This window comes from Cryptomeria japonica, chromosome 10, assembly GCF_030272615.1.
Source record: "Cryptomeria japonica chromosome 10, Sugi_1.0, whole genome shotgun sequence".
In the NCBI taxonomy this organism is placed as follows: domain Eukaryota; kingdom Viridiplantae; phylum Streptophyta; class Pinopsida; order Cupressales; family Cupressaceae; genus Cryptomeria; species Cryptomeria japonica.
The window spans coordinates 245,137,578-245,161,537 of record NC_081414.1 but is presented as its reverse complement, the minus strand read 5'-3'; the positions used below and the strand labels follow the sequence as shown (position 1 = coordinate 245,161,537).

The 23,960-nt window shown below is 37.2% G+C and overlaps 1 protein-coding gene across 4 annotated transcripts in view; it reads left to right on the top strand.

Moving 5' to 3' along the window:
• The first annotated feature begins 1,475 nt into the window (after positions 1-1,475).
• Positions 1,476-23,960, top strand: part of LOC131066584 (protein translocase subunit SECA2, chloroplastic) — a 195,507-nt gene continuing 173,022 nt past the window's right edge. For 2 of the 4 annotated variants that reach the window (XM_058001391.2, XM_058001390.2), the window contains exons 1-13: positions 1,476-1,830; positions 1,915-2,106; positions 7,021-7,155; positions 7,345-7,414; positions 7,496-7,560; positions 7,711-7,795; positions 8,092-8,127; positions 12,214-12,305; positions 12,420-12,485; positions 12,635-12,699; positions 12,792-12,879; positions 13,069-13,134; positions 13,251-13,366. In XM_058001391.2, coding sequence (XP_057857374.1) covers positions 1,762-1,830; positions 1,915-2,106; positions 7,021-7,155; positions 7,345-7,414; positions 7,496-7,560; positions 7,711-7,795; positions 8,092-8,127; positions 12,214-12,305; positions 12,420-12,485; positions 12,635-12,699; positions 12,792-12,879; positions 13,069-13,134; positions 13,251-13,366 — 1,145 coding nt within the window. In that variant the 5' untranslated portion in view covers positions 1,476-1,761. The remainder of the gene's footprint in view (positions 1,831-1,914; positions 2,107-7,020; positions 7,156-7,344; positions 7,415-7,495; positions 7,561-7,710; positions 7,796-8,091; positions 8,128-12,213; positions 12,306-12,419; positions 12,486-12,634; positions 12,700-12,791; positions 12,880-13,068; positions 13,135-13,250; positions 13,367-23,960) is intronic. The other 2 variants (XM_058001389.2, XM_058001388.2) reach the window with 1 other exon arrangement.

The window sequence follows — 23,960 nt, the reverse complement described above, 5'->3', positions numbered from 1 at the left end:
TTTCACCTTGATATCATCCACTTAGAAGGGGGTTAGTAGAGTATTATCCTACTCTAAAGAACATGAGGAAAGGATGCACCTAAGAATATTTGTCCTTGCCCATACATTAACAACCTCAATCCTTAGAAATAGATCCTAGAAAATCTTACAACTTTCCCCCCTAATTGCCACTACTTCACTTATCTCTTGTTTAGAGTGAAGGATGATTTTCTCAAACTTATTGCATTTTCTTCTTAAGTTTGTTGAAAGATGGAAAAACTTTGTGTGGTGATCATCCTCTTTTAACCACTTGACCCAATATTTATAGACCTAAAAAACTTTCTCGATAACAAGAAGAGAGTTAAATTTATTTTATGTCACTACTTCTATCTCCTTTATATCTATTGATAGGCCCTCTCTTGCTCTCTCTTCTTCAATTCCATATAATGCGTCTTCCACCTCCCTTTTTTATTGAAGATATCTCCAACTACCCTCCTATTCCAAACTATGACTTTCCTTTTCACCACCCTTAAATTTAATAGTGAAATGATTTGTTTTTATGAACTCTAACCTCTTAATTCCATCACCTTGCAAGACATGAATGAAACTAAAGATTGTCAAACCAAAAAGACTATTTCAAATAGAGTTCCCTTCAATTTAATATCCCTATTAACTCCTAAAGCAATTGACTATTGGTTAGGTCTTACAAAATGAACGACCCTAACTTTAAGAGTAATAGGATCCAACATCCACTCTAAGTTGATAGGAAATGATCTAATTTGCTCCTAATATTCACCTTCACTTACTATTCTCGTTGAACTAACTTTCCTTTAGATCAATGCCCCAAAGAGAAAGAAAAACACCATATCTTAAAATCAATGTAGCTTTTTGACAATCATGGAGGATTCTCCTCTTTATCCTCTTCGTTTAGAATTGCATTGGAATCCCCACTATAACCCAATTGACACCTTCATAACGAGAGCAAAGTTTTCACAAATCTTCCCACATCAAATCCCACAAGTTAGGGGAAGAGCACCAATTACCGCCCATGTTCCAATTAACGTTCACTCCTTGTTCACCCAACCCCCCAATTGCTAACTTTAAAGAAACCCAAAAAATGATAACTAAAAGTCCATTAATAGATTTCACATGTACCAATAGCCACTCACTTTTAGCTTTTTTGCTCCATAATTGGCCCATTTGTACACGACTATTGGAGCATTTGTGCACGACTGTTGGGCCATTTGTAAATAAGTATTGGCAGTTTTAAGTGCACGGTTATTGCGGCATCTTTAAGTTGTACTTTCTTACCCTTGCGTGCATAATGAATCCTAAATGTGCCTTGTTACTTTCGAGAAGCCAAAACAATAGATATAAGAAATTAAGTTGCATATAATTTATCTATTTATCCACATATAATTTTTTCCTCAATGAAAAACATTATATCCATTATTCCGAAACGGTCTTGCTTTTTTACTTTTTTTCATTGGTGCATATTAACGTTCAGTCCAGAAGACTGACTTCGCAACGTCTATGTATATAAGAATTAATCTGCTCGGACGGCCGACAGCTTTTATGCCACAAATTTCCACGGGTGTAAGAACTAGAGAAGTTACGTGTATTGTGCATATGACCTGACACTCTTTTCTAACAGCTTTCTGGTTTAGCATATCTTATCCAACTCCATCTTATGCAGCCCTTGTATTGTTCATAATCGCATAACGCAGAATTGCTTAATGCAAAGGGAAAGAGAGAGAATCAGAGTTTGAAAGTGTGCTTGGCATGGCGAACAATTCGTTGGCGACGAAGGCGGCCATGCAACCGCACCTATTTCACTCCACACCCAAGCCAGTGCGTATCTCTTCATTAGTCGAGGGTTTTAGAAGGGTTTTTCAAGGGTTTTGATGCTGAGGCCGTGTGCTGTGTGCTGTGCAGGATGTCCTTGGAACGAGAATGCCTGGCATTTACGGGGGGTTGAGAAGAAGCTATGGTAGTATTGCAGTGAAAAGTACGACGAGGAGAAGAAAACAGAGAATGCCGAAGGTGTTAAACCACGGAGACACCATTACTCGCTCCATTGAGCTTCCTAACCCCAATGAGAATGCAGGGACTGACTTATTCCGGAAGGTATCTATATTTAACAAGGTTTCTGTTGGCGGGCGGGGTTCATTATTATTAATTTTTAATGGGTTTTGATGCAAAAGTTGTAACTGATTCGGTGGTTGGGCATAAGTCGAAAGCAATTGAAAAAAAATGCAAAAAATTGCTTGAAAAGAATTTGTACATTCCAGCATCAAACATTTATTTAAATTGATTCAATTTAAGAAACCTAGACATCTGGACTTCTCATTATTAAACCACCTTAGGAAATTATGAATCAAGCATGATAGCTAGAGTTTGCATGGCAAATATTACAGGGTAATTTGTTCATAATTTGTTATGTACTACTGTGGTTGGAACATGGCTCTAATCTTATTAGTTAATACTTCTGCATATTAGTTTTATAGAAGACAAACAAAGAGCTTCTCATGGCTAAGAGGCATTTTGACAACGTTAGGTTTATTCCTGAATATGAACGTGGTATTGACATTAAAACTTACGGGTAGAAGATTTGGGCAATACGGAGAGGTGTTTTACGGACCTGAATAACACTCTTTTTCTTTACCTCTCTATCTGTAAGGCCTGTTCTCTTCTGGCGATCGGTCATTTGTTTGAAACATAATGAGATGCCTCCTGAGGATTAGAGGGGACCTCATACTCCCAAAAGGCATGCTGACTAAGCTGTGGCCTAAAAAATAACCCAGGATCTTCTATTACATTGTGGACAAGACTTTCACGTACCGCCCTACTCTACCAGTTCTGTCTTCTTTTTTAGAAAACGAGTATTGTTAAAATATTTACTAATGCTTACAATTTATTAGAAAACACTTACTCAATGTCTTATCCGACTCATTTGGTACATTTTGCATAAAAATTATGTTTTAAGTACTTGTTTATGTTGTCAAGTTTTGCTGAGTCATAGAGTCTGAGTCAAATTTGGGTCTGCTGAGTTTCTGTCGAATATGGGTTTGTGATCTATGACGAGTTCTTAGTTCTAACAAAATTGTTGGAGAACATTGAGCCGCTTGTAGAGCAAGAATGCCCTTAACATATAGTAGATGGATGATTATAAACTCATCCATGTAATGCTAGCGCTTCCTTCCTCTTCACACAATATTCATTTTTTTGTCAAATATATATGCCAAAAAGGGTGGGAAAGAGGGCGGCATTTTTACTTAACTTTGATGCTGTATTTAATAAGCTCCAGGGGGTTACTGATTTTGTCAAATCTTTTCTATAGATTAGCTCTTAGAACGATTTAACAAGCTTTGTCGAAGTTAACCAATCAACACATGCATTCCTCTTTTTGTCTCTAGAATCCTCAATCATAACTCTAGAGGTGACAAGCTGATTGGTAATAGGTTGAATTCTAAGGCTGTCTTGCTCCTTAGCCTCTTATTATTGTCCTTAATGCTAGCTATTAAAATAATTTATTATTATTTTTTTAGACTGCAGGAATCGGGTAGTCCCCCTATAAACTGTAGCTTGTTGGGTAAACTTTTTAATGTGACTGGTGACAGTGATGTGACACACCCTTTGCTACCATGTGGGCTGGGGGGAGATTGGACCTCGTGACCTTGTGCCTACCACATGAAGCTCTCACCAATTGAGGCAGGTCCCTGCCCTGCCCTTAATGCTAGTTATTGTTCATGTGTCAAAACGTACAGTTTTTCCAAAAGAGCTACCAGTGATTGTATAGTAACTGGCTGAGTCATTTTGATTTTTGAAGTTGAAAATGGGATTAACTAAACTTTCAAACCATTCTTTTAAGAAGCCTTTTTTGACGTCTTGGTTGAAAAGATGTTAATGTTAGGCACAAAGATTAGGCTTCCAATACTTAAGATCATGGCTTGGCACCTGTCAATGAGCTTTGCTTTATCTTTTATGAGGTGCTTAATTCCGAAATTTACATTTTTTTAGTAAAATATTTCATTGTAGAGTTGAGTAATTTTGACATTTTTAGATGCTTGAGGAGAAACATAAAGATCATTGAGATAGAAGCTCTAGTTTTGCATATTCATATTTATTTATTCCTTAGATCTTCTAGGAATGATGTGATCACAAAATCTTTTGGATTTTTGCTTACATAAATTGAAAAGCTTTTTCTAGCTTTAGATTTTATACTAGTTTATTATTTTTATTCAAGTCTTATGGTATTCACCCCAAAGAGCCCTATTGAATTAATCAAAGACAATTTTTATATCTTCTGTTATGATTTTACATTCCAAGTCATATACAGTGTTTGATAGAACATGCTTTCGTCTAATATGGGCTTTTCATTCAGGAGTACATGTCTAAGCATTTAGACAAGTTGGAAGTGAATTTGCCATATAGATTGCCTATCATATTGTCCCAAATTGTTGTTGAACATCTTGTCAAGATCATTGAGAAATTGGGAAATCTGTATATTATGAAAGACAATTTTGTTATTAATAGCATATAGGGTAGTTGCATAATAGTTTAACTTTATTTGTTTAAAGTTGCAATAATTGAATGGTGATTAGAATCGGGCATGTTTTACGTAATAATATTAATAGCACTAGTTTTTTTCAACAAAGGGATAGAGGATATGACACAATCAATGACAGTTTTACCCATAGTTTGAAAACGTGAGACTCGACAAAACTAAGTATTGCCAATTTTGACTGGGACTTGAAAAATCAGCAAGAACTCAGGGAAATATGGCAACTAGAAGTAAAAAAATACTTGATTCATTAACTTGGTAAAACTTGGGAGTACCTTCCAAGACTTGCCAAAAACTCAGCAAAATTTGGCTAGGTGAGTCAATGAGGAATTTACTTGGTTGCAAAAAATAACTCGTAAGTAAATTTTTGATCTATGCTTTTACCAATCTGGTGCATATGTTTCATATGCGGTGTGTAGGGCTAAGATTACATCCCATAACAAATAATTAGATCATGGCAAGAGGTCAATCTAAGAAGATTGGTGTTATATGGGTTTCTTTCAGTTTTAGAATTTTCTTATATTTAATAGCTGGATTAGAATCTTCTTTCATTCATGACAGGTTGAGATTTAAACTATGAATCAGATTACTTGATTGAACTCTCACCATTCTTGCATTGAAGTCTCTAAGAATGACAATGTCTCCTCTGCCTTTTAGCTTAGTGGCGTATTCATAAGGTCGACGAAAGGGTGAGCACTTACAAGATTTAGATTTCCGTCAAAGGTGGAGTTGAACTCTCACCATTCTTGCATTGAAGTCTCTAAGAATGACAATGTCTCCTTTGCCTTTTAGCATTGCAGCATATTTGTAAGGTTAATGAAAGGGCGAGCACTTACAAGGTTTAGATTTGTGTCAAATGTGGAGTTGAAGGTGCAATGAAGCAAAATACCAAGGAAGTTGATGTTATTCTTAGAAAGGATATTAAGCTACATATATTAATTAGAAGGATCACTCTCAAATACTTTGAGTTTTGACTTGAGCATCTTTTTGATGTCGCTACAAATACCACCTGTTTCTCTATGCTTTTTTTATTATATTTAATATAAAAAAGATAATGCATGCAAGGCAAGGATTCAAGATTCTCCATGTTCCCTTGATTTAACAAGTGATATGAAAATGACTATCTAATAGAGTTTAGGAGAGTTCTCTAGGGGAAATATTGACAATTCCATGCAAGGATGCTAAGCTTGCTTAATCTCTATCTATTACTTGGAAGTTGATATTTTTCTTTCTTTTTATTTTCTATTCTTATTTTTGCCTATTTCCTTATTTTCCCTCGTTGTTTAAATACTTACGACTCTTTTTTTCAACTTAGATTTATCTTGTGGTTTAAGGTCGTTTATTCATACACCAAAAACTTTTAATTCGGAAGCTTTGCTTAAAATGCTTAATTTCTTATCCAAAGATTCAACATTTAGCATTCTTTTACTTTTGATGCTTGTACCTAGTCTTTCTACTCTCCAAATAGTTAGTCATTCAAGTGGTAATTATGATGTGTAATATTTGTTAAGATATGTTTGTTCATAGTTTCGTATATCCTAACTATGATAATGCTGAGCTCAGGTCTGTTATGCTTTTCTTCAAGTTCTAACATCTTGTTTTGTCCTTCATTGGTTGGATTTTGAAGTGTTTGTTTGGTGTAGAACAAATTCTTCCTTCAAGTTCTTTAATTTTGGAGTCAATAAGGGCTTTTCTAATCTTGGCATAGCTAGGGTTGACTTTTTCTTTTTCCATTGTTCAAATTCTTCTTGTTTTTGATTCCTTTTTCAATCTCTTCACGTGTCTCTATTTGTTGGTTTACTCTTTCTTCTAGTTCTATTAGCTTTGGTTTACTTTGGAGTTTTGCTTTTATAGCATCTAAGTGGATTTGAACATTAGATATGGAATTCATCACATCTTGTTGAAATTTTTTTCTCCCCGTTAATCTTTAGGTGTCTATGATAATGCTTCTCGTCAAGCCCAAACAGTTAAAGGGTTTTTATGGCTAGCTTGGAAAGTCTGCCTCTAAGTTCTTTACAATAAATTGTTTAAAGTGTAGTTTGCAAACTCAGACTTGTTAAATAAAAAATTTCCGAGTTGGCAAAAGCTTGGCAACTTCAAAAATACTTATAAAGCCTTTTTTTTTTGTGCCACTTAATAACTAACTTTACGGGAAACACCCACACAACTAACCTTAGGTGAAATACCCACACATCTAACCTTCTAAAACACTTGTAAGGCTTAGTTATTTAACTAACATTTATTTATCTATTTATCAACTATACTTATTGCTAACTATAGATGTAATATAATATTTCCAACAGTAATGACTAAATGCAAAATATATTTATAAATGTTGTTAAATGCCCCATTCACCATTGCTCTTTGATTGGAAGTGGAGAGTTTAATGCCTCAAATATCATGAGATATGCTACTTAAGTTTTTCCATTGCCCATGTCTAATATGTGAAATTCTGTTTTGTGGTTGATAAATGCCAGAAAGATCTGGATTACTTGAGAAAAAACTGGAGAAAGATGACAAGTTTAAATTATTGGATTATACGGGATTACCATGTACTTGTAAGTGCTGTAAATGTTCTAGAACCTGATATGCAGAGACTCACAAATAAACAGGTCAGTTTAAGGCCTTTCTTGTTAGAAGCTTAGTAATATATGTCTTATCTTTTTAATTTTTATAGAATATAGATATAACCCAAGCTAGAGGTATTTGTGATTTGCCCATAACAAAGCATTGAGTTTTAGAGGCATTTGCAATTTGCCCATAACAAACCAGTGAGTTTTTGTTTGCTTATTGTGGGACAGCTGCAAGCTAAAACAAAAGAATTTCGTTGTCGACTTCGTGATGGAGAAACTTTGGATGATATACAAGCTGGTAAGCTGATTTATGATTTAATTTTAGATTGCTTATGGAATACCTGTTTCTGGGTAAACAATGCTCTCCTTTTTTGTGAAGAGGCATTTGCTGTTGTTCGTGAAGCTGCAAGACGGACACTTGGAATGAGGCATTTTGATGTCCAGGTGTTCTAAATATTTCCTGTTAATGTCACATATTCTCTTTTTGGTCAATAATGAATTAATTCTATAAATATTTTTTTAATAATTGTAGTTTTTAAAAGGCAAGAATCTACTGCCATATCTGTTTAGTTGATTAATTGTGCATCTGTACAGATTATTGGTGGGGCAGTTCTTCACGATGGGGCTATTGCTGAGATGAAGACAGGGGAAGGCAAAACTCTGGTATCCACATTAGCAGGTATTGAAAATGCTTCAGCCTTTAATAATTAATGCTTGTACATTCAGTAACTAAGCTATGGCTTGGAATTGTTAATTACCATGAATTGTCATAGACAATTATTAAGTTTCAATATCACATGCCATAGTTTTACTTTTACACTTTGCAGTATAGCATGGACTGGTTCAGGTTGGATCTTTAGCTTCTGCCATTGTCAAATAGAGGGGACAAAAAAAATTGAATAATTTGTTTCAAATCTCCAGAACCAGTCATCATTTTTCTTGTAATGTTGAAAGCTATTGTTTTGCTCTTTGCAGCTTATCTCAACTCATTAACAGGAAGAGGAGTTCATGGTATGTTTAGCTGTTCTTGCCTAATATTTGAGGATGGATTCAATTGTATTATTCTGAGTGTCAATAATCCAGTTTCTGTCTTGATGTTTCTTTAGGTTCTGAGAAATGCAGAACCCTTTTCTGAAGTTTGAAGGAGTCAAACAATTCTTTTTTTTGATAGTTGAGAAGATATGTCATAAGTAATAAGCAATTAGGTTTCAAACAAGTAGACTGAACACCTTTATTGTATTATTTACTTACAACCTCTAATGTTACCCATCAAAATTGTTGGTTAGTACTATTACTTGCAAGTTGCAACATATATCCCAGCTTTGTGTTATTTAGAGCTATAAGTTGAAGGAAGGTGACAACAATATAACAGTGACTATCAAACACTTATGGATGCCGATAATAGTAATAGATAGTAAGTGAATCATATGGTTTGAAACTTTGATCATTTCATAGCTTGGAATAAGTTCATCCAAATATAATGTTATCATGATATCATCTAAGATGCAACCTGTGATTGATGCCTTTTGAGAATGATAGTTAAACTAATATACTCAGAAGTACAGTCAAAGTCAGTCTACTTGGTGCTCAACTATATACTATATGCACCTAAATGCCCATTACACATCCTACATATCCTCCCAACCCAAAAATGTAGGTAAGACAACTAACAGTCTCCTGGCGTTGTGGATTGAAATAGTGCTATTGTTGCTTTGCATCAGCCACCACCAACAGTAATTTATTTGCCCATTTCTAATGTGCTAAGCATCTTGTTTTTCACTATATCAACATTCTTGTAAACTGCAGAAGCTGTCTGTAATGTCCTAAGTGCTGTAAACTTGAAAACTTGTTACTTTCCAATGCTTCACATTTTCCTTTTATTTTATTTTAATTAATCCTGCCAGGGGGCTTGTTTTCATTCAACCATTCACTTTCCTTCTTTAATGCTTGTTTATGTCTTTTGCAATGCACACTAAAAGCACACCGATCTTTGGTCATCATTCAATGTCTGCAACTTTAGTTGTTTTTTCTTAAATTATTTATGGAGTGGCCTTTTTTTAATAAAAATTTATGTAGCTGATTTGGGTATGGGTTTGAACTTAGATTTGACAATTTCTTTTTCAGGGGTTTGGGTTTGTTTAAAGTTCATTTGTACAAAAAACATAAAAAATTATAAATATATACATATTTGCTGCCACAAAACAGGAATTTCATTTAGAATACTACATAGCATCATATAATGAACAAAACCACAGTAAAAATTAAAAATACTGCTGAAGTGTCAATTTTTCAAACTCAAATGGTGTTTACTGCCTAACTCTACCAGTTACAGACGTAACAGAATTAAAAGTATAGAGCAATTATTCCTTTACAACAGTAAACTAAAGATATGTCATCCGCATTCTTTATTATTCAATGATATGTAGTGATTACAATATTTATATGTCAGCCTACCAGTCGGTGGTGACTTCCTGACTAAGAACCAAAGATACAATATATAGTAGGCCAACATCGGTTAAGGTAACCAACCGTTGGTAACTACTAACCAACAACCAGTTGGGAACTACCAATTACAATGCATAACAAATGGCTTACAAAAAATAAGAAAGTAAACTCTCAGCCGACACAATCATATTTACTTTTATTATTTGGCTGACTACATCAGCCCTCCAAAAAGAAAGGCTTCCAGATGGCAAACATAAAACGGGGCTAACTACAAAAAAGATTTTATTGAGGGTGGTGAGAGGACATCCCTGGGTTGTGGAGGACGTCAATATAGATGTAGCTGATGCAACAGAGAGCCATTGGCGAAGGTGCTGCACCTCTTCTGTGCAAATCCTGAAACCACGCTCAGCCACAATCTCTCGTTCTATCGACCCCTTGACCATGAGGGCTGCCTCCATCAGGTGAGTCTTTGTCCGCTCCAATTCTTGCACCTTGACCTGAAACTGCTGCTCTCTCTCAGCCAATTACCTGCTGTGCTCTGCCAGCTGTGAATCTCTTGGCTAATTGCTTTGTCTACTCCACCAGCCTATTCTCTTGCTGAGCTAGTTGAGCCTCCTGTTTGGCCAAAGTGGCCTCCACAGCTGTTTGATGCTGGTGGTAAAAAAAACGGAAGAAGATGTCAATTTTTTCAATTATGCCTTTAAGATGAGTGTGCTGCACGACTCACTCAACTGCCAACAACAAGAAGGAGAAACAGCAGCAGAAAAACAACCCGCACATTGGCTGCAAGGTATATTAAAAATAAAGCTAATAACCTCAGCGACAGTGTTTTTGCAATGAATATCTGTGTTTTATGGAAATTTATTAAAATTTTTAAGTATATCTTCAACATTTGTTCCGGAATTGGTCCAAAATTGCCTTGGAATCACCTCAGTGCTACTGGAATCACCTGGTTACATGCAGGCATGATTCTAAATGAAATCTGTGAAATATCTATGCCCTGGTTGAATCCACAAATGAATTGAACTCATTTGAAACATGTCTAGGTTTCAGTCAATTTGGTAACTTAGTGCAGACCCAATTGCCGTCAAGGTTTCTAACAGTTACCATAAATAATAACACGTAAAACACAGTATATCTCTCTATGCTTATCTTAATGAAATAAGCAAAAAATGCTGAAATGCTGCAGACAACTGTAAAATCACAGTTTATACTCAAAACAGGAACCATATCAATTAACTTCAGTAAGACCCATCAGCAAGTTTATGATTACAGCAGGGACCAAATCGATTTAATATCAGTGGAACCCATTAGCAATTCTGAAACTGCAGAGAGTCATTACAAGATTTCTTCTCTAGCAATGTTTTATTAATTTTTTCTATTCAAATTATGCTTTTTAAGAGTGCTGGGCTATATGGGATGGCTAGTGGATGTTGATGCATCCTTTGTCATCGCCTTCATTTTGCTGTCCCAGAAATGTTTTCAAATTTTTGCCAAGGAGGGGATGGCCTTGGGGCTGTTTCCTACCATCCTCAAAACATCCCAAGTATGGGAACAACCGGATTTCGTAGGGGATGCATCCCCTTGTACTCCAGAGATTTTTATCCTTCAAACACTTGGGTTTTTTCTGACATGGAGGACATTTAGAAGGAAAGTGGAGACTTTTTAATGTACCCTTAGCAAACTTAAGTATTCTACAAAGCTACTTTTGGAGCTATGAATTAATTTGAAAGTTTATGTAGTTAGTGGAACATTTTTTTGTACATAAAAAGAAACACTTAAAACAAGTGTAAAGCATATCGCAAATGACATGAATGTAAGAACTATTAATGGAGGCCATTTTGAGATTACTGAAAAAAAACAGATAAAAATCTACCCTGCAAACAAAACATAATGAAAAATGCCTATAAATGACTTGAATACTTGACCATAAAACATGATTGTTTTGTATGTGGGTTAATCCCACGTTGGTTGCAATTTTTAGACAAGGTTGACCTATAAGATATTACAAGCTTCAAAAGCTTTGCCAATAGGGAAAGAGGCTAGAGTGTGAAAAGTCACATTTGCAGGATTTTCCCCACAAAAAAAATGCTTAGAGGTACTTGTGTGCTAGGTGGGTTCCCTTGCCTTGTAATTGTTATCAACATACATGAGGAAAAATGTCGATGTAAACGAATAATTGTGGAGGTCATCTTAGGATTATTTATAAATCACATGGGCCAAATTCCACAAAGATTGAAAATTCTAAACATAAAACAGATTGAATATTTGTATATCAAAATGAGATAGTTACTGTTTATTAGATAACCTCAAATTATTTACATGTCTTTTATGGATCTACTCAGTCTTGAATATGATCATGGTCATTATCTAAGAGTAAGGATATGCTCAACAATATTAACAATTATAACAAACAACTTTACTGATTTTTGGTCTGCCCCTTGTCATAAAATAAACCTTGGACAGAATAATCTAATTTCAAAGAATGCCTTTCCAAGCGATTTATTCACAATTCTCTTACAAGAATGGAAAGCTCTTAAATTACCAAATCCACTAAAAATCTCCAAAATTTCTTGTTTTACGTGAAGAATGTGTTACTTCTGTTTGATAGCATGCTTTTAATGGCTACATGTTCAACATGTGATAACACAGTTGTGACAGTGAATGATTACTTGGCACAACGTGATGCTGAATGGATGGGACGCATCCATCGCTTCCTGGGAATTTCTGTTGGCCTCATCCAGGTTGTTTATTTCCATTGTTATTCTTCAAATTTTAACTAGTGCTTTTGAGACAGACCTCATTTTGAAAGCTGTATTGCATCAGTATATCATTCATTTACTAACATATATCTTTAGAGTAGCATGGGCCCTGAAGAAAGGAAGGCGAACTATACCTGTGACATCACATATTCAAGCAATTCAGTAGGTGTCTGGTTTTTCCTCTGGGGCAACTATCTTAATAATCTGAACTGAATTATCATGTTTTGACATTCTCACAAGCTTCCCAATTCCAGTATTAGTCTCAACTGTAATGGTCATGCAATTTCACAAACAATGTCATTTTTCTGTAGGAAATTGGGTTTGACTATTTGCGTGACAACCTTGGTCAAAGTAAAGAGCACCTTGTTATGAGATGGTAACTCTTGTGATAATAAATAATTGTACTCTGGACATGTTACTGGGTTTGGAGTAGGTGGTAAACAGTTTCTTTGGTATATCTTTGTTCAGGCCAAAGCCATTCAACTTTGCTATTGTTGATGAGGTTGACTCTGTCCTGATTGATGATGGTAGAAATCCTTTGCTGATAAGTGGTGAGGTAAGTCCAGACCTGAAAGTATTCTGTTTATCTTGTTTGTATGACACATTTATTCAATAAGTGTTGAAGTGTACATGTTGCCATTTGTAAGAAATTATGCTTGAGAAGTTTGATCCCAGTAGGCTTGTAGCCATTCATATTAGATCTACATCTTAAGATTTAGTACATTTTTCCTGTTTAACTCTTCAGGCCCCTAGTGATGCTGCACGGTTTCCAGTGGCTGCTCAGGTAGCCAATCTTCTTGTGCGGGATTATGTAAGTAGCAATTTATAACTTAGTCTCACAGTTGGAAAAATGGGTGTTTGTATCACTTTAATTAAATTAAAAAGTAAGAAAACACCAATATCTTATCGACTGTTAGCTTGTTTCAGCATTATAACGTGGAGCTCAAGGAGAACGCAGTGGAGCTCACTGAGGAAGGCATAGCAACTGCAGAGCTAGCCCTTGACACAGATGACTTATGGGATGAAAGAGATCCTTGGGCAAGGTATGCTCTAGTTATACACACCGTTTTGGTTTGTTTGTCTAAAGAGTGTTTTTATTTTTCTGTTACACATTATGACAACTGAAGAATGCAGAGTATGGATGAAATTGATGCTAGCAAGTATTCAAATCTACATCTACTGAAAAAGAAGCATTTATATTTAGATTTGTCTCCTCTGAAGCATTAGAGACCTAATTTTCTGATTCTGCAAGAAAAGTTCACAGCTTAGAAACAAAAAAGATTCATATAATAAAAAGTCTATATCGTTAGCAATGGGGGACTTTTTGTTTAGGTTAATTTTTGTGAACTGGCTATTCGCTTTTTCAAAATTTAGGTTATTTAATTTTTAATATTTCTAAGAGACGGCACCCAAGGAATAATACAAAATTTATCTAAGTTAATATATTCACAAAATCTTAGGTTTATCGACTCAAGCGGTAAAAGCATTTGAGCTTCCACAGTGGAGCCCTAGGTTCCAATTCCTGGGATGCATGATACAGTAAAGGAGCATTCCATTTAACATTGACATGATGTTTTAAAAGTACAAAAAAACTCGGGTACTTTCACCTAGGAGGGTTTATGTAAAAATAAAAAATCTAATGGCTGGCCCTCAAATAGTAGGTTGTTCCATCAGACACATGACTTACTTTTTTGGGGCAGCCCTGTGTTTTTTACCTAAACACTCATCAGGTTATAAATATATAAAAACCCTCATTGTGGTTTAAAATTGAACTTAAAAGACCTATAATTTTTCCTTAGCGTGACTTGCCAACGACTGCTGTAACTTATTCAACTTCAATCACTCCCCTTTCATGTGTATGCCCTGTTAAGGTGATAGGTGGCTGGTGTGCAGGGTTGTACAACTCAGAACAGCCCATAAACTAGACTCTAATAAAATAAATCACCTCCCTCAAATAAACTTATGCCCTTCTCCTATCTGTTGTACGGCTAGCTACCAAATTGGTACAGCCATTTCTTAATAAAATACACCACTAAATGTTAGTCCCCAAGCAGATATGAGGCTTGATCGTATGCTGCCAGGTCTGAAAACTTCAATAAATCCATTGATATTTGCACAGAAAATTATTTTGTACATAATCTCCAACTTCTCCTAAAATTGGAACTATATTCACCAATCTGGAAATGATAAACACAGGGAATGACTAAAATATTCAATTTTAAACTAAGGAGTGAAAGTCTCCTTAAATAAGAGATTACAAAGATCTTTCCATAATGGATAAGATCGACAACTAAGAAAAGCGAGCTTATCTGAAGAATAAAAGAATGTTTCTAAATACTATCCTAATGACATAATTGATTGCTATAAACTAAATATAACAATATTATTTTTATACATCCCTTAATGGTCAATCTACTAACTAGACCGAGTTTGTCCCAAAATTTTACAAATTTGTTTGGACTCGAGGACTTGGTAAGAATGTCTATAGTTTGATCCTCAGTTGGAACATACCCAACATCATTGATCCATCTTCTACAAGTTGCCAAATAAAATGACAATGAAGCTCCACATGTTTTGTATGCTCGTGGAAGACTACATTTTTGGCAAGCTTTAGCACCCCTTTGTTGTCACAAAACGAGGGTGAAGGCCCTACTTGAGACATTTTCATGTCAGAAAACATTTTCTGAAGCTAGACTGCTTCACATGTTGCTTTGAGAATTCCCCGATACCCTACTTTTGTTGAGGAAAGAGCTATTGCCTGCTGCTTCTTATTGGTCCATGTGACTGCTACCAAATCTGAAAATATATCCAAAAGTAGACTTCTTGTCATCAACATAACATGCCCAATCTGAATCTGTGAACCCAACTAGCCTAGTATGTTTGCTTTTGCTATATAAAATGCTGAAGTCAAGTGCCCCTCTCACATATTGCAGTACCTGCTTCGCTGCAACCCAATGTTCCGCCTTAGGGGCTGTCATGAAATGAGAAATGTAACTCACAACATAACTCAAATCAGGTCTAGTGGCTGTAAAGTGGATAAGGATGCTCAATAGTTTCCTGAAAGCTGATTCATTGATCACCTATGAGTCTGATTTGGTTGAATGTTTTAGCCCTTTCTCCATAGGTGTAGATAAGATTTTGCAATTTGTCATTCTGAACTTGTCTAGCAAACTCCTGGCATATTTAGATTGAGAAACAAAAATACCACTTGTCTGCCAAACCTCTATGCCTAGACAATAATGAAGAAGGCCTATCAAAAGCTTGACACAAATTTCATTTGATTTGCTCAAGAAAATGTGTCCCACTGCCTGTAATGATAATATCATACACATAAGTGGTTCGCCCAAATAGGGCCTGCCCCAAATTAGACTCATACAACTGAGATATCCAAATGCCAAGGCCGACATGCCACTTGGCATTTTGTGCACTAGGTCAACCCTAGAAGGGATCCGACCTAGCTACACAACAACACTCCCTCTTAGCTAGGTTGGATTCCTTTTGAATAAGTCACATAGTGACTACCACCATGGCTACTCCCATGAATAATATGTTCACCATAGCTACTCCCAGAGGGTGAACAAGCACATCATGGAATTTCTTCCATGATACCCACCATACCTACTCGCAGAGGGTGGGCTCACCATGCCTACTCGGAGATGGTGGACGAGGGCTTTCACCCCAACCTTCTCCCAGAGAAGAGTGCATTACCACCATGCCTACTCGCAAAGGGTGGAAGAGGGCTTTCACCTCAACCTTCTCCCAGAGAAGGGTGCATTACCACCATGCCTACTCATAGAGGGTAGCTCCACCATGCCTACTCGCAGAGGGTGGAACGAGGGCTCTAACCTCAGACTTCTTCCAGAGAAGAATGCATCTCCACCATGCCTACTCGCAGAGGGTGGAACGAGGGCTTTAACCTCAGACTTCTCCCAAAGAAGAATGCATCTCCACCATGCCTATTCGTAGAGGGTGGATCCACCATACCTACTCGCAGAGGGTGGAACAAGGGCTTTAACCTCAGACTTTTCCCAGAGAAGAATGCATCAACAAGGGATTGCACCTCGAACTTCTCCCTCACAGAGAAGAACTCATTAACAAGGGAATGCACCTTGATCTTCTCCCTCACAGAGAAGAACTCATTAACAAGGGCTTTCACCTCAAATTTCTCCATCACAGAAGAAAATGCATTAACCAAATCTTCATGATGACATGGCTCCCTCTGAAGTTGGAATGTCAGGCTTCCTCTGAAGCTAAAATGTCAAGCTCCATCTGAAGCTGAAATGTCATGCTTCCTCCGAAGCTGAAATGTCAAGCTCCCTCTAAAGCAGATATCAACCTTCTAATCTCTTCGTCCAAGGTTATGTTTGACAATATGTCAAACTTCCTCTGAATGCCGATTCTTCCTCGGTGAAGAAATGCAAGCAATCTTCCTTGAATGCAATCTCTGATTCGTCCTGGAAGCATTTTAGAGAGAGATAATGATAGTCAGGGGAAATGTCAATACATGATTCACTTTTCAATGATGTAGCATTATTCAAACATAAAGAGTACTTATCTTTTATAATTTTGCTCAGCAATGGAATTTCCATTCACTTGTATTGATCACACCGAAGAACCTAGTGATGATTTGATGGCTGCGTGGCCTTTGGCCCTCGCCATCACTCATCATCTGTCCACAATATCTGCTCCGAGCATAGCTTAAGCATCATTTGAAGAATTGCCTTTAATACCATCCACAACAAAGTGATGGACCAACCACATAAATGCGATAGAAATCCACTTGTAGCAGGGTGTGCCAGAATGCTAAGCTGCAGTGCCCATCCTAGGACAAACTTTAGATGATCTTCAAGAGCGACATAAGTAAGAACTCGAATAACTGGACCTTCAGTTGCAATATCGTCCGATGCCTATGTAGGCTTCAGCGAAACGAATGCTTCATGTGACTCTCGAAGCTTCTAGGATGATATGAGAGCTGTTGCAAGGCATTATTGCACAGAGGCCTTCTCCACTGATCGTTAGGTGCCTCCATTCGCTTTCGTCCCCATGTGCACACATTTCACATTTGTGTACGGCTTAATGTGATCATTACAAAACTCGCCACTATGTTGCTACTTGATCTCAACCTTCCATTATACTGAGTAGTCGATAACACGCGTACTGACTCGTGTCTCTTCGTTGAATCCTCAGAATGCTTGCTACCACCTTGTCGATGTCTTTAGCCACGAGCACTGTGAAGCGAGCGAACTTCGTCACTTTCATTTGCTAGTAAAATGTTACAATCGCTGGAGAGAATCCTCCACAACATGTTCTCCCCGAATGAAGAATTCAAATATAGAATGTTAAAACGGACAGAGATGTCCATAGCGACTCCACTTATTGTCAGCATTTCGATACTAGGCTGGGCGATTTTCAATGCCAAGGCATCGGACTGAATTTGTCATTGAGCACTAACGACAAATCTATGGTGATCATTGGCACCTCAACGGTCGTTACTCGCCGCAGAGCATATCCGATGCTCACGACTGAGTTGAGAGGCTCGTTTATTGACTTTTGCCTGCACTTAGATTTCTCAGTCTGCAAATTACTTTGATTGAACTCCCTCAAAAGCATAGGATCTAGCTTCAAGCGATTAGGCTCTATAGAAGGAACCCGCTCTGATACCATGTTGATTTTATGGTAGTGCTCGTTAACCACAGGCAAACATCAGATCTGTTGCCTTCCCAACCATAGACGATAAGCTTTTATCGTCACCCCCGAGCACACTACATGACCTTCATGTTATTGAATTCATATCTATTGATGAAATCATGACCTTGCATATATATGAATCAATACCTCCTAATAGACCTCAAGTCAGCCATATACTTTTGGCGCTAAGGATAGGGTCAGACCTATATATTACAAGTTACATATGAGTCTCCCTTAGTTGCAAGTTACATTTAACTTAATCACAAGTTACACATAAGTGGTTTGCCCAAATAGGGCTTGCCCCAAATTAGACTCATACAACTGAGATATCCAAATGCCAAGGCCGATAGGCCACTTGGCATTTTGTGCACTAGGTCAGCTCTAGAAGGGATCCGACCTAGCTACACAACAACAGTATATAGCAGTGAAAGCTACCTCAACCCAAAACTTCTTTGGAACACTTCTATTCTCCAACATATACTGGGCCATTTCCGTAATAGTACGATTCCTCCTCTCAACTACACCATTCTATTGAGGGGTATAGGGTATGGTAAATTGGCGAATAATACTGTGTTTAGAACAAAGGTCATTGAATTCATTTGAACAGAACTCACCCCCATTATTAGATCTAAGCGTGATGATTGCACATCCTAACTCTTTTTCTACTAAGGATTTAAACTTCTAAAATTCTTCAAACACTTTTGATTTTGCTTTTAGAAAAAACACCCACATTTTCCTACTGAAATCATCAACAAACAAGAGAAAATACCTGGCACCATTGACTGATGCAGTATTCATTGGTCCACAAACATCTGCATGAACCAGCTGAAGGACCCTCAATGCTCTCCAAGCTTGTCCTTTCAAAAATGGAGTTTTGTGCTGCTTCCTTGCTTGGCCTTTTTTTAAACATCTTGTATCTGTTGCTGGATTTCAAGTAAGCCTTCTACCATATTCTCTTGAGCCAACTGAGAGAGATAAGATAGATCGAATGCCAAGAGTACTGATTGAAGATGAACTCTTTGCAGCCAATGCATGTTCCCAAACCTTTGCAGTATCTTCAAGACCAAAGTTTCAAGACTTGCAGAGTATTTGGTAAGTTTTTTAGCTAAAAACTCTTAGAGAAAGCTCGTCGAGTGTCTGTGAAAAACTCAGTGAGTCTTTGGCAAAAACTTGACCGCATAAAGAAAAGAGGCTCAGACGCGTCAAAATATCATTAAAAAAATAAAAAATCTTCAAGTCAATCTCATTCTCTTCATCAGAATATATACATGAAATATAACATTTCCTTTCTTATACTTTTAAGTTATATTTCATGCATATATTGGTAGGAATCTAGGATGTTTGAGAGTAGCTTCAGATCTCTAGGAGTTATAATGCAAATTCTAGGTTTCAGAAGATCTTATAAATTTTCAGACTTTGTCAAATTTCTTGCAGGCTCCTGTCAACATTATCTCACTCTCTCTATCTCACTCACTTTATTTGCTCTAAATTCTAGACCTTCCTCTATCCCCTCTCTCTACCACTCTCTATCTTACTCCTCTCACCCCCAAGATCTAGACCTATCTCTCTACCTCTCTCTCTCTCTCACCCTCAGACTCCCACAAGGGGTGCTACCCTCAACCTCGTTTTGGTGACGTGAAGGAGCCACAATAGACTCCTAGGACTATCAACCATCAATATTCCATATGGGGATGCCATTTTGTAACCAATTTGCTTTTAAATCAATCAAATATAACTAGATTCAGCTTGTTTCTTGTATGTACTCATTTATTGACTCATTGGATGCATCTCCTCGTTGAATTTTGCAAAAAAAAAGAAAGGTGTTTCTAATAAAATTTAAGCAATTTTTTAAGTTGTCGAGTTTTTTGCTGAGGTTTTGCCAAATTTTTGCCGAGTTGCATTTTTGAGCCTTGCCAAGTTTTTCAACTATGATCAAAACGATACAACTTTTGATCTTCGATGTGAACGACAATGATTTTCTTGGACTCCTTGTCAACAATATGACACTTATGTGCATTGAAGATGACGTCCAACTTGGGACAATGGCGCATAATCTAACTCACCGAGAGCAAATTGAGCTCCATGCTTGGAACATGGTATACATTGAGAAAAATTAGATTTCTCCCTCCAGAAGTTATCTGAACATTGCTTTTGCTGACAACTCTCTACTCTTCACTGCCACCGAAGATTACTGAATCTGAGCAAGCTGTATACTCAGTGAACCGATCTTTCTCGTTTGTAAAGTGATGAGATGCTCCAGAATCAATATACCATGCAAAAGAGTGTGCATAATCTGTTGTTAGTTTGGCCATGAAGACATAGAAGGCTGATAGTGCTTTGAATGCTCTGTAGTATGGGCCTTCTATTGAGATCGTCCCTGGTTGGATATTTGATCAGCCAACTGCTTTCTGCAATGCTTCTTCATATGACCTAGTTTACCACAATAATGACATGTGATAGTCTTCATATTCTTTGAAGCATCATGAGGTTTTCTTTGTCCTTTTGGATGATTGGACTTGCCTTTGCCTTTGTCCTTTGTTGTAAAGGCTTGTTCCGCACTTACCAAATGACTACTGCTACCAAACTTCTTTCATTTGTCCTACTGCAAGAGTTTGTTGCATAAATCATCGAACTTTAGGTCAACATTGGTAGAGGTGATGTTGAGTGTTTCTATGAAATGCTCATATGACCGTGGTAAGCTTTTCAGCATTATGACAACCATATCTTCTTCCATCTTGCGAACAATGGCCTCTAGCTGATAGTGAATGCCTTCGATTCTCATCAAATGATCTTGCAAAGACATTTTCTCATCTATTATTATTGAGAACATGTTTTCGAGGAATAAGGCCCAGCCTTTATCTGACGTTTCGTTTAGAGATTTCAGGTGAGTCCAAATTTCTGCAGAGGTTTTGTCTGAGGGAACCTTTGGAAGCATTTCATCTATGACAAATAGCTTGATGAACATAACAACTTCACGAATATGCTCATCGAATTTGTGTCTGTCTTTATTTGCAACTGTTGGACAAGTTTGTGTACCAAGGACAATCTGATCAAGGCACTTGTACTCGAAGATTGTGAGCATCTGTTGTTTCCACGTGTTATAATTTTTGCTATTGAACCTCTAGCTGCCTTCCAACATGATGTTGGGCAATGAAGCCATCCCTCCCACTATCTGAAGTCACAGGAAATGAAGAAATCTTGCGGCTTTTATTGAAAATATTTGGAAATTTTTTGAAAACCCAAACAACAAAGAATACCTTTGATTTTTAATTCTAAAAAATTGTCAAAAAAATAAAGATTCTGAAACCCACGATTTTATTCAAAAAATGGTAATTTTTTTTGCAAAATGGAAAAAACATATGTTTGAAACCCTAGGCATATGTAGGAGGGTCATGATTTTATTAAAAAATCTTTAAACAAACATGGCTCAAAAACTCTGTCGTGCAGGCAGAGAAACCTTTGTAGAGCAGTTGTGCAAAAAAAGCCCTAGTTATGCCTCATTGCAAGCAGAAAACAGGTAAAATGTAGACACAAGACCCAAAAAACAATTAAAAAAACCCTTCGAAAATGTCTAGAAATTTGTTGAAGTTCTTTACCAAGTTGTCGTGGTTGAATAAAAACCCTTGCATGGCGTGAAAAGACTAGAAATGGCCGTGATTTTCAGCAAAACCCTTTGTCGATTTGAAGCAGAAATAAAGAGACTTTTTGCTACACAAAAAACCCTTCAAACCTGGCGTGAAATCCTTTAGAAAACCTTTGAATCTACCTTAGGAACAGGTCACGATTTTACAAATAGAAACCCATGCGATTTTTCACAAAAAAAATCCCATGATTTTTATTCAAAAAATCATTCAAAAGCTTTTGAAAACCTTCCATGAAATTTACAGGTAAAAGGTGTTGAATTTTGAATCAGACTGAAAGCAACAAACAGAAAATAAAACAAGAACACATAGAGCACAGCGGTACCCTGGGAAAGCCTCCTTCTTGGAGGTGAAAAAACCCAGCAATCAATCTCAGACCTTATCAGACAAACAATCATAAAATGTCTTTACAAATTAGCTTCAACTCTTGAAGCTAAATGAGCAGCAGAACATGTATCAAACTAGGGCATCAACCTGATATACATAGCAGCATAATTAACTTATCTGAATATGCTTGAGTAGAGATAATTTGCTGATCAAGGAGACTATTCACAGATCAAGTAGACCGTTTGCTGATCAAGTACATGATTCACTGCCCAGAATTTGGTTCGTTGACCTTTGAATATAGTTCGCTGTCCTATGGAGATAAGTAACTGCTCTCGCTGACTGAAGTTTGCTTTGCTCAAGTGAAGTTCGCTGAATGCTGATTATACACTTTGTTGCTCTTGCTGAAGGTAGTTGGTCACTTGATTGGATGTTAGATGGATGATAATGAACTTGTATAGATATGTGACTTAGCCACCTAATTCACTCTAGGTCGGCTTACAATAATAATATAATTCTTTAAGTTTGGCGCCCAAGAGGGTCTGACCCATAATAATTACAAGTTACATATTATAGGGTCAGCCCTATCACATCAACAAGTTACATTTTACATATTATAAATTATATCACCCATTTAGGGCCCATCATGAATCACAAGTTACAATGCCCATTTAGGGCCAGACCTAAAAATAAGTTATACATTGAATTATTGCAATTATTGTGGCCAAGGCTGACAAGCCAATTAGCCACCCAAAAGTGCTAGGTCGTTCTTAGATGGAATCCGACCTAGCTATAACATCAACATTCCCTCTTAGCGAGGGAGGAGTCCTTCTCAACATGAGTCACATAGTGACATCCACCATCGCTACTCCCAGAGGGTGGGTCCATCATGGCTACTCCCAAGGATGAAGAAAAAAAAAATGAACACAAGTGCCCATCACGGAATCCTCAACATGATGTCGTCATCTCATCATGACATTCACCATGGCTAGTCCTAGAGGGTGAATAAACAAAGTGCTAAGTCATGGAGTCTCTCACATGACATCCACCATACCTACTCGCAGAGGGTGGATCCACCATATACTCGCAGAGGGTGGATCCACCATACCTACTCGTAGAGGGTGGAACAAGGGCTTTCACCTCAAACTTCTTGCAGAGAAGAATGCACTAACAAGGGCTTGCACCTCAAACTTCTCTCGCAAAGAAGAATGCATTAACAAGGGCTTGCACCTCAAACTTCTCTCGCAGAGAAGAATGCACTAACAAGGGCTTGCACCTCAAACTTATCTCGCAGAGAAGTATGCATTAACAAAATCTTCAAGACGATGTGGCTCCCTCTGAAGCTGGAATGTCAGGCTCCCTCTGAAGCTGAAATGACATTTCCTCTTTTTAGAACAAGAACCCTTCTGAGTTGACATTTGACCTTGGCTCCTCCTGAGGTGTCCCTATGTCAGCTTCCGCAGAAGAAGCTAGAGGAGTAGACCTAAATTTGCACTCTTGAGCAATGTGGCCATACTTGTCACACCTAAAACATTGAATGTGAGATAAGTCCTTTTTTGGAACAAGATCTGGATCTCTGTCTTTATCCCTCTTTCTTCTTTTGCCTCTTTCCATAGAAGTGTGTGTAGCAAGGACTTGATTTTCCACATCATAATGATTATGCTCAATTCCTCTTGATATCAACCTTGACTCTTCTTGAATACAATCAGCACGAAGGCGATCAAATTTGGGAAATTTGGATCTCCCACTTATGCCTTGGATAAATGGCTCCCAAGAGTGAGGAAGGCCATTCAACGCTAGCATGACAAGATCCTTGTCCACAACCAATGGCGCTAAGCTGATCTCTCAATTCTGCAATCTTCATGAAGAAGGATATGACTGATTCTCCCTTTGCCATCTTGACTTGATGAACTTGCTGCCTTAATGCAAGTGCTCTACTTGTGTTGTTGATCTCATACATCCCTTCCAATGTCTTGGACATATC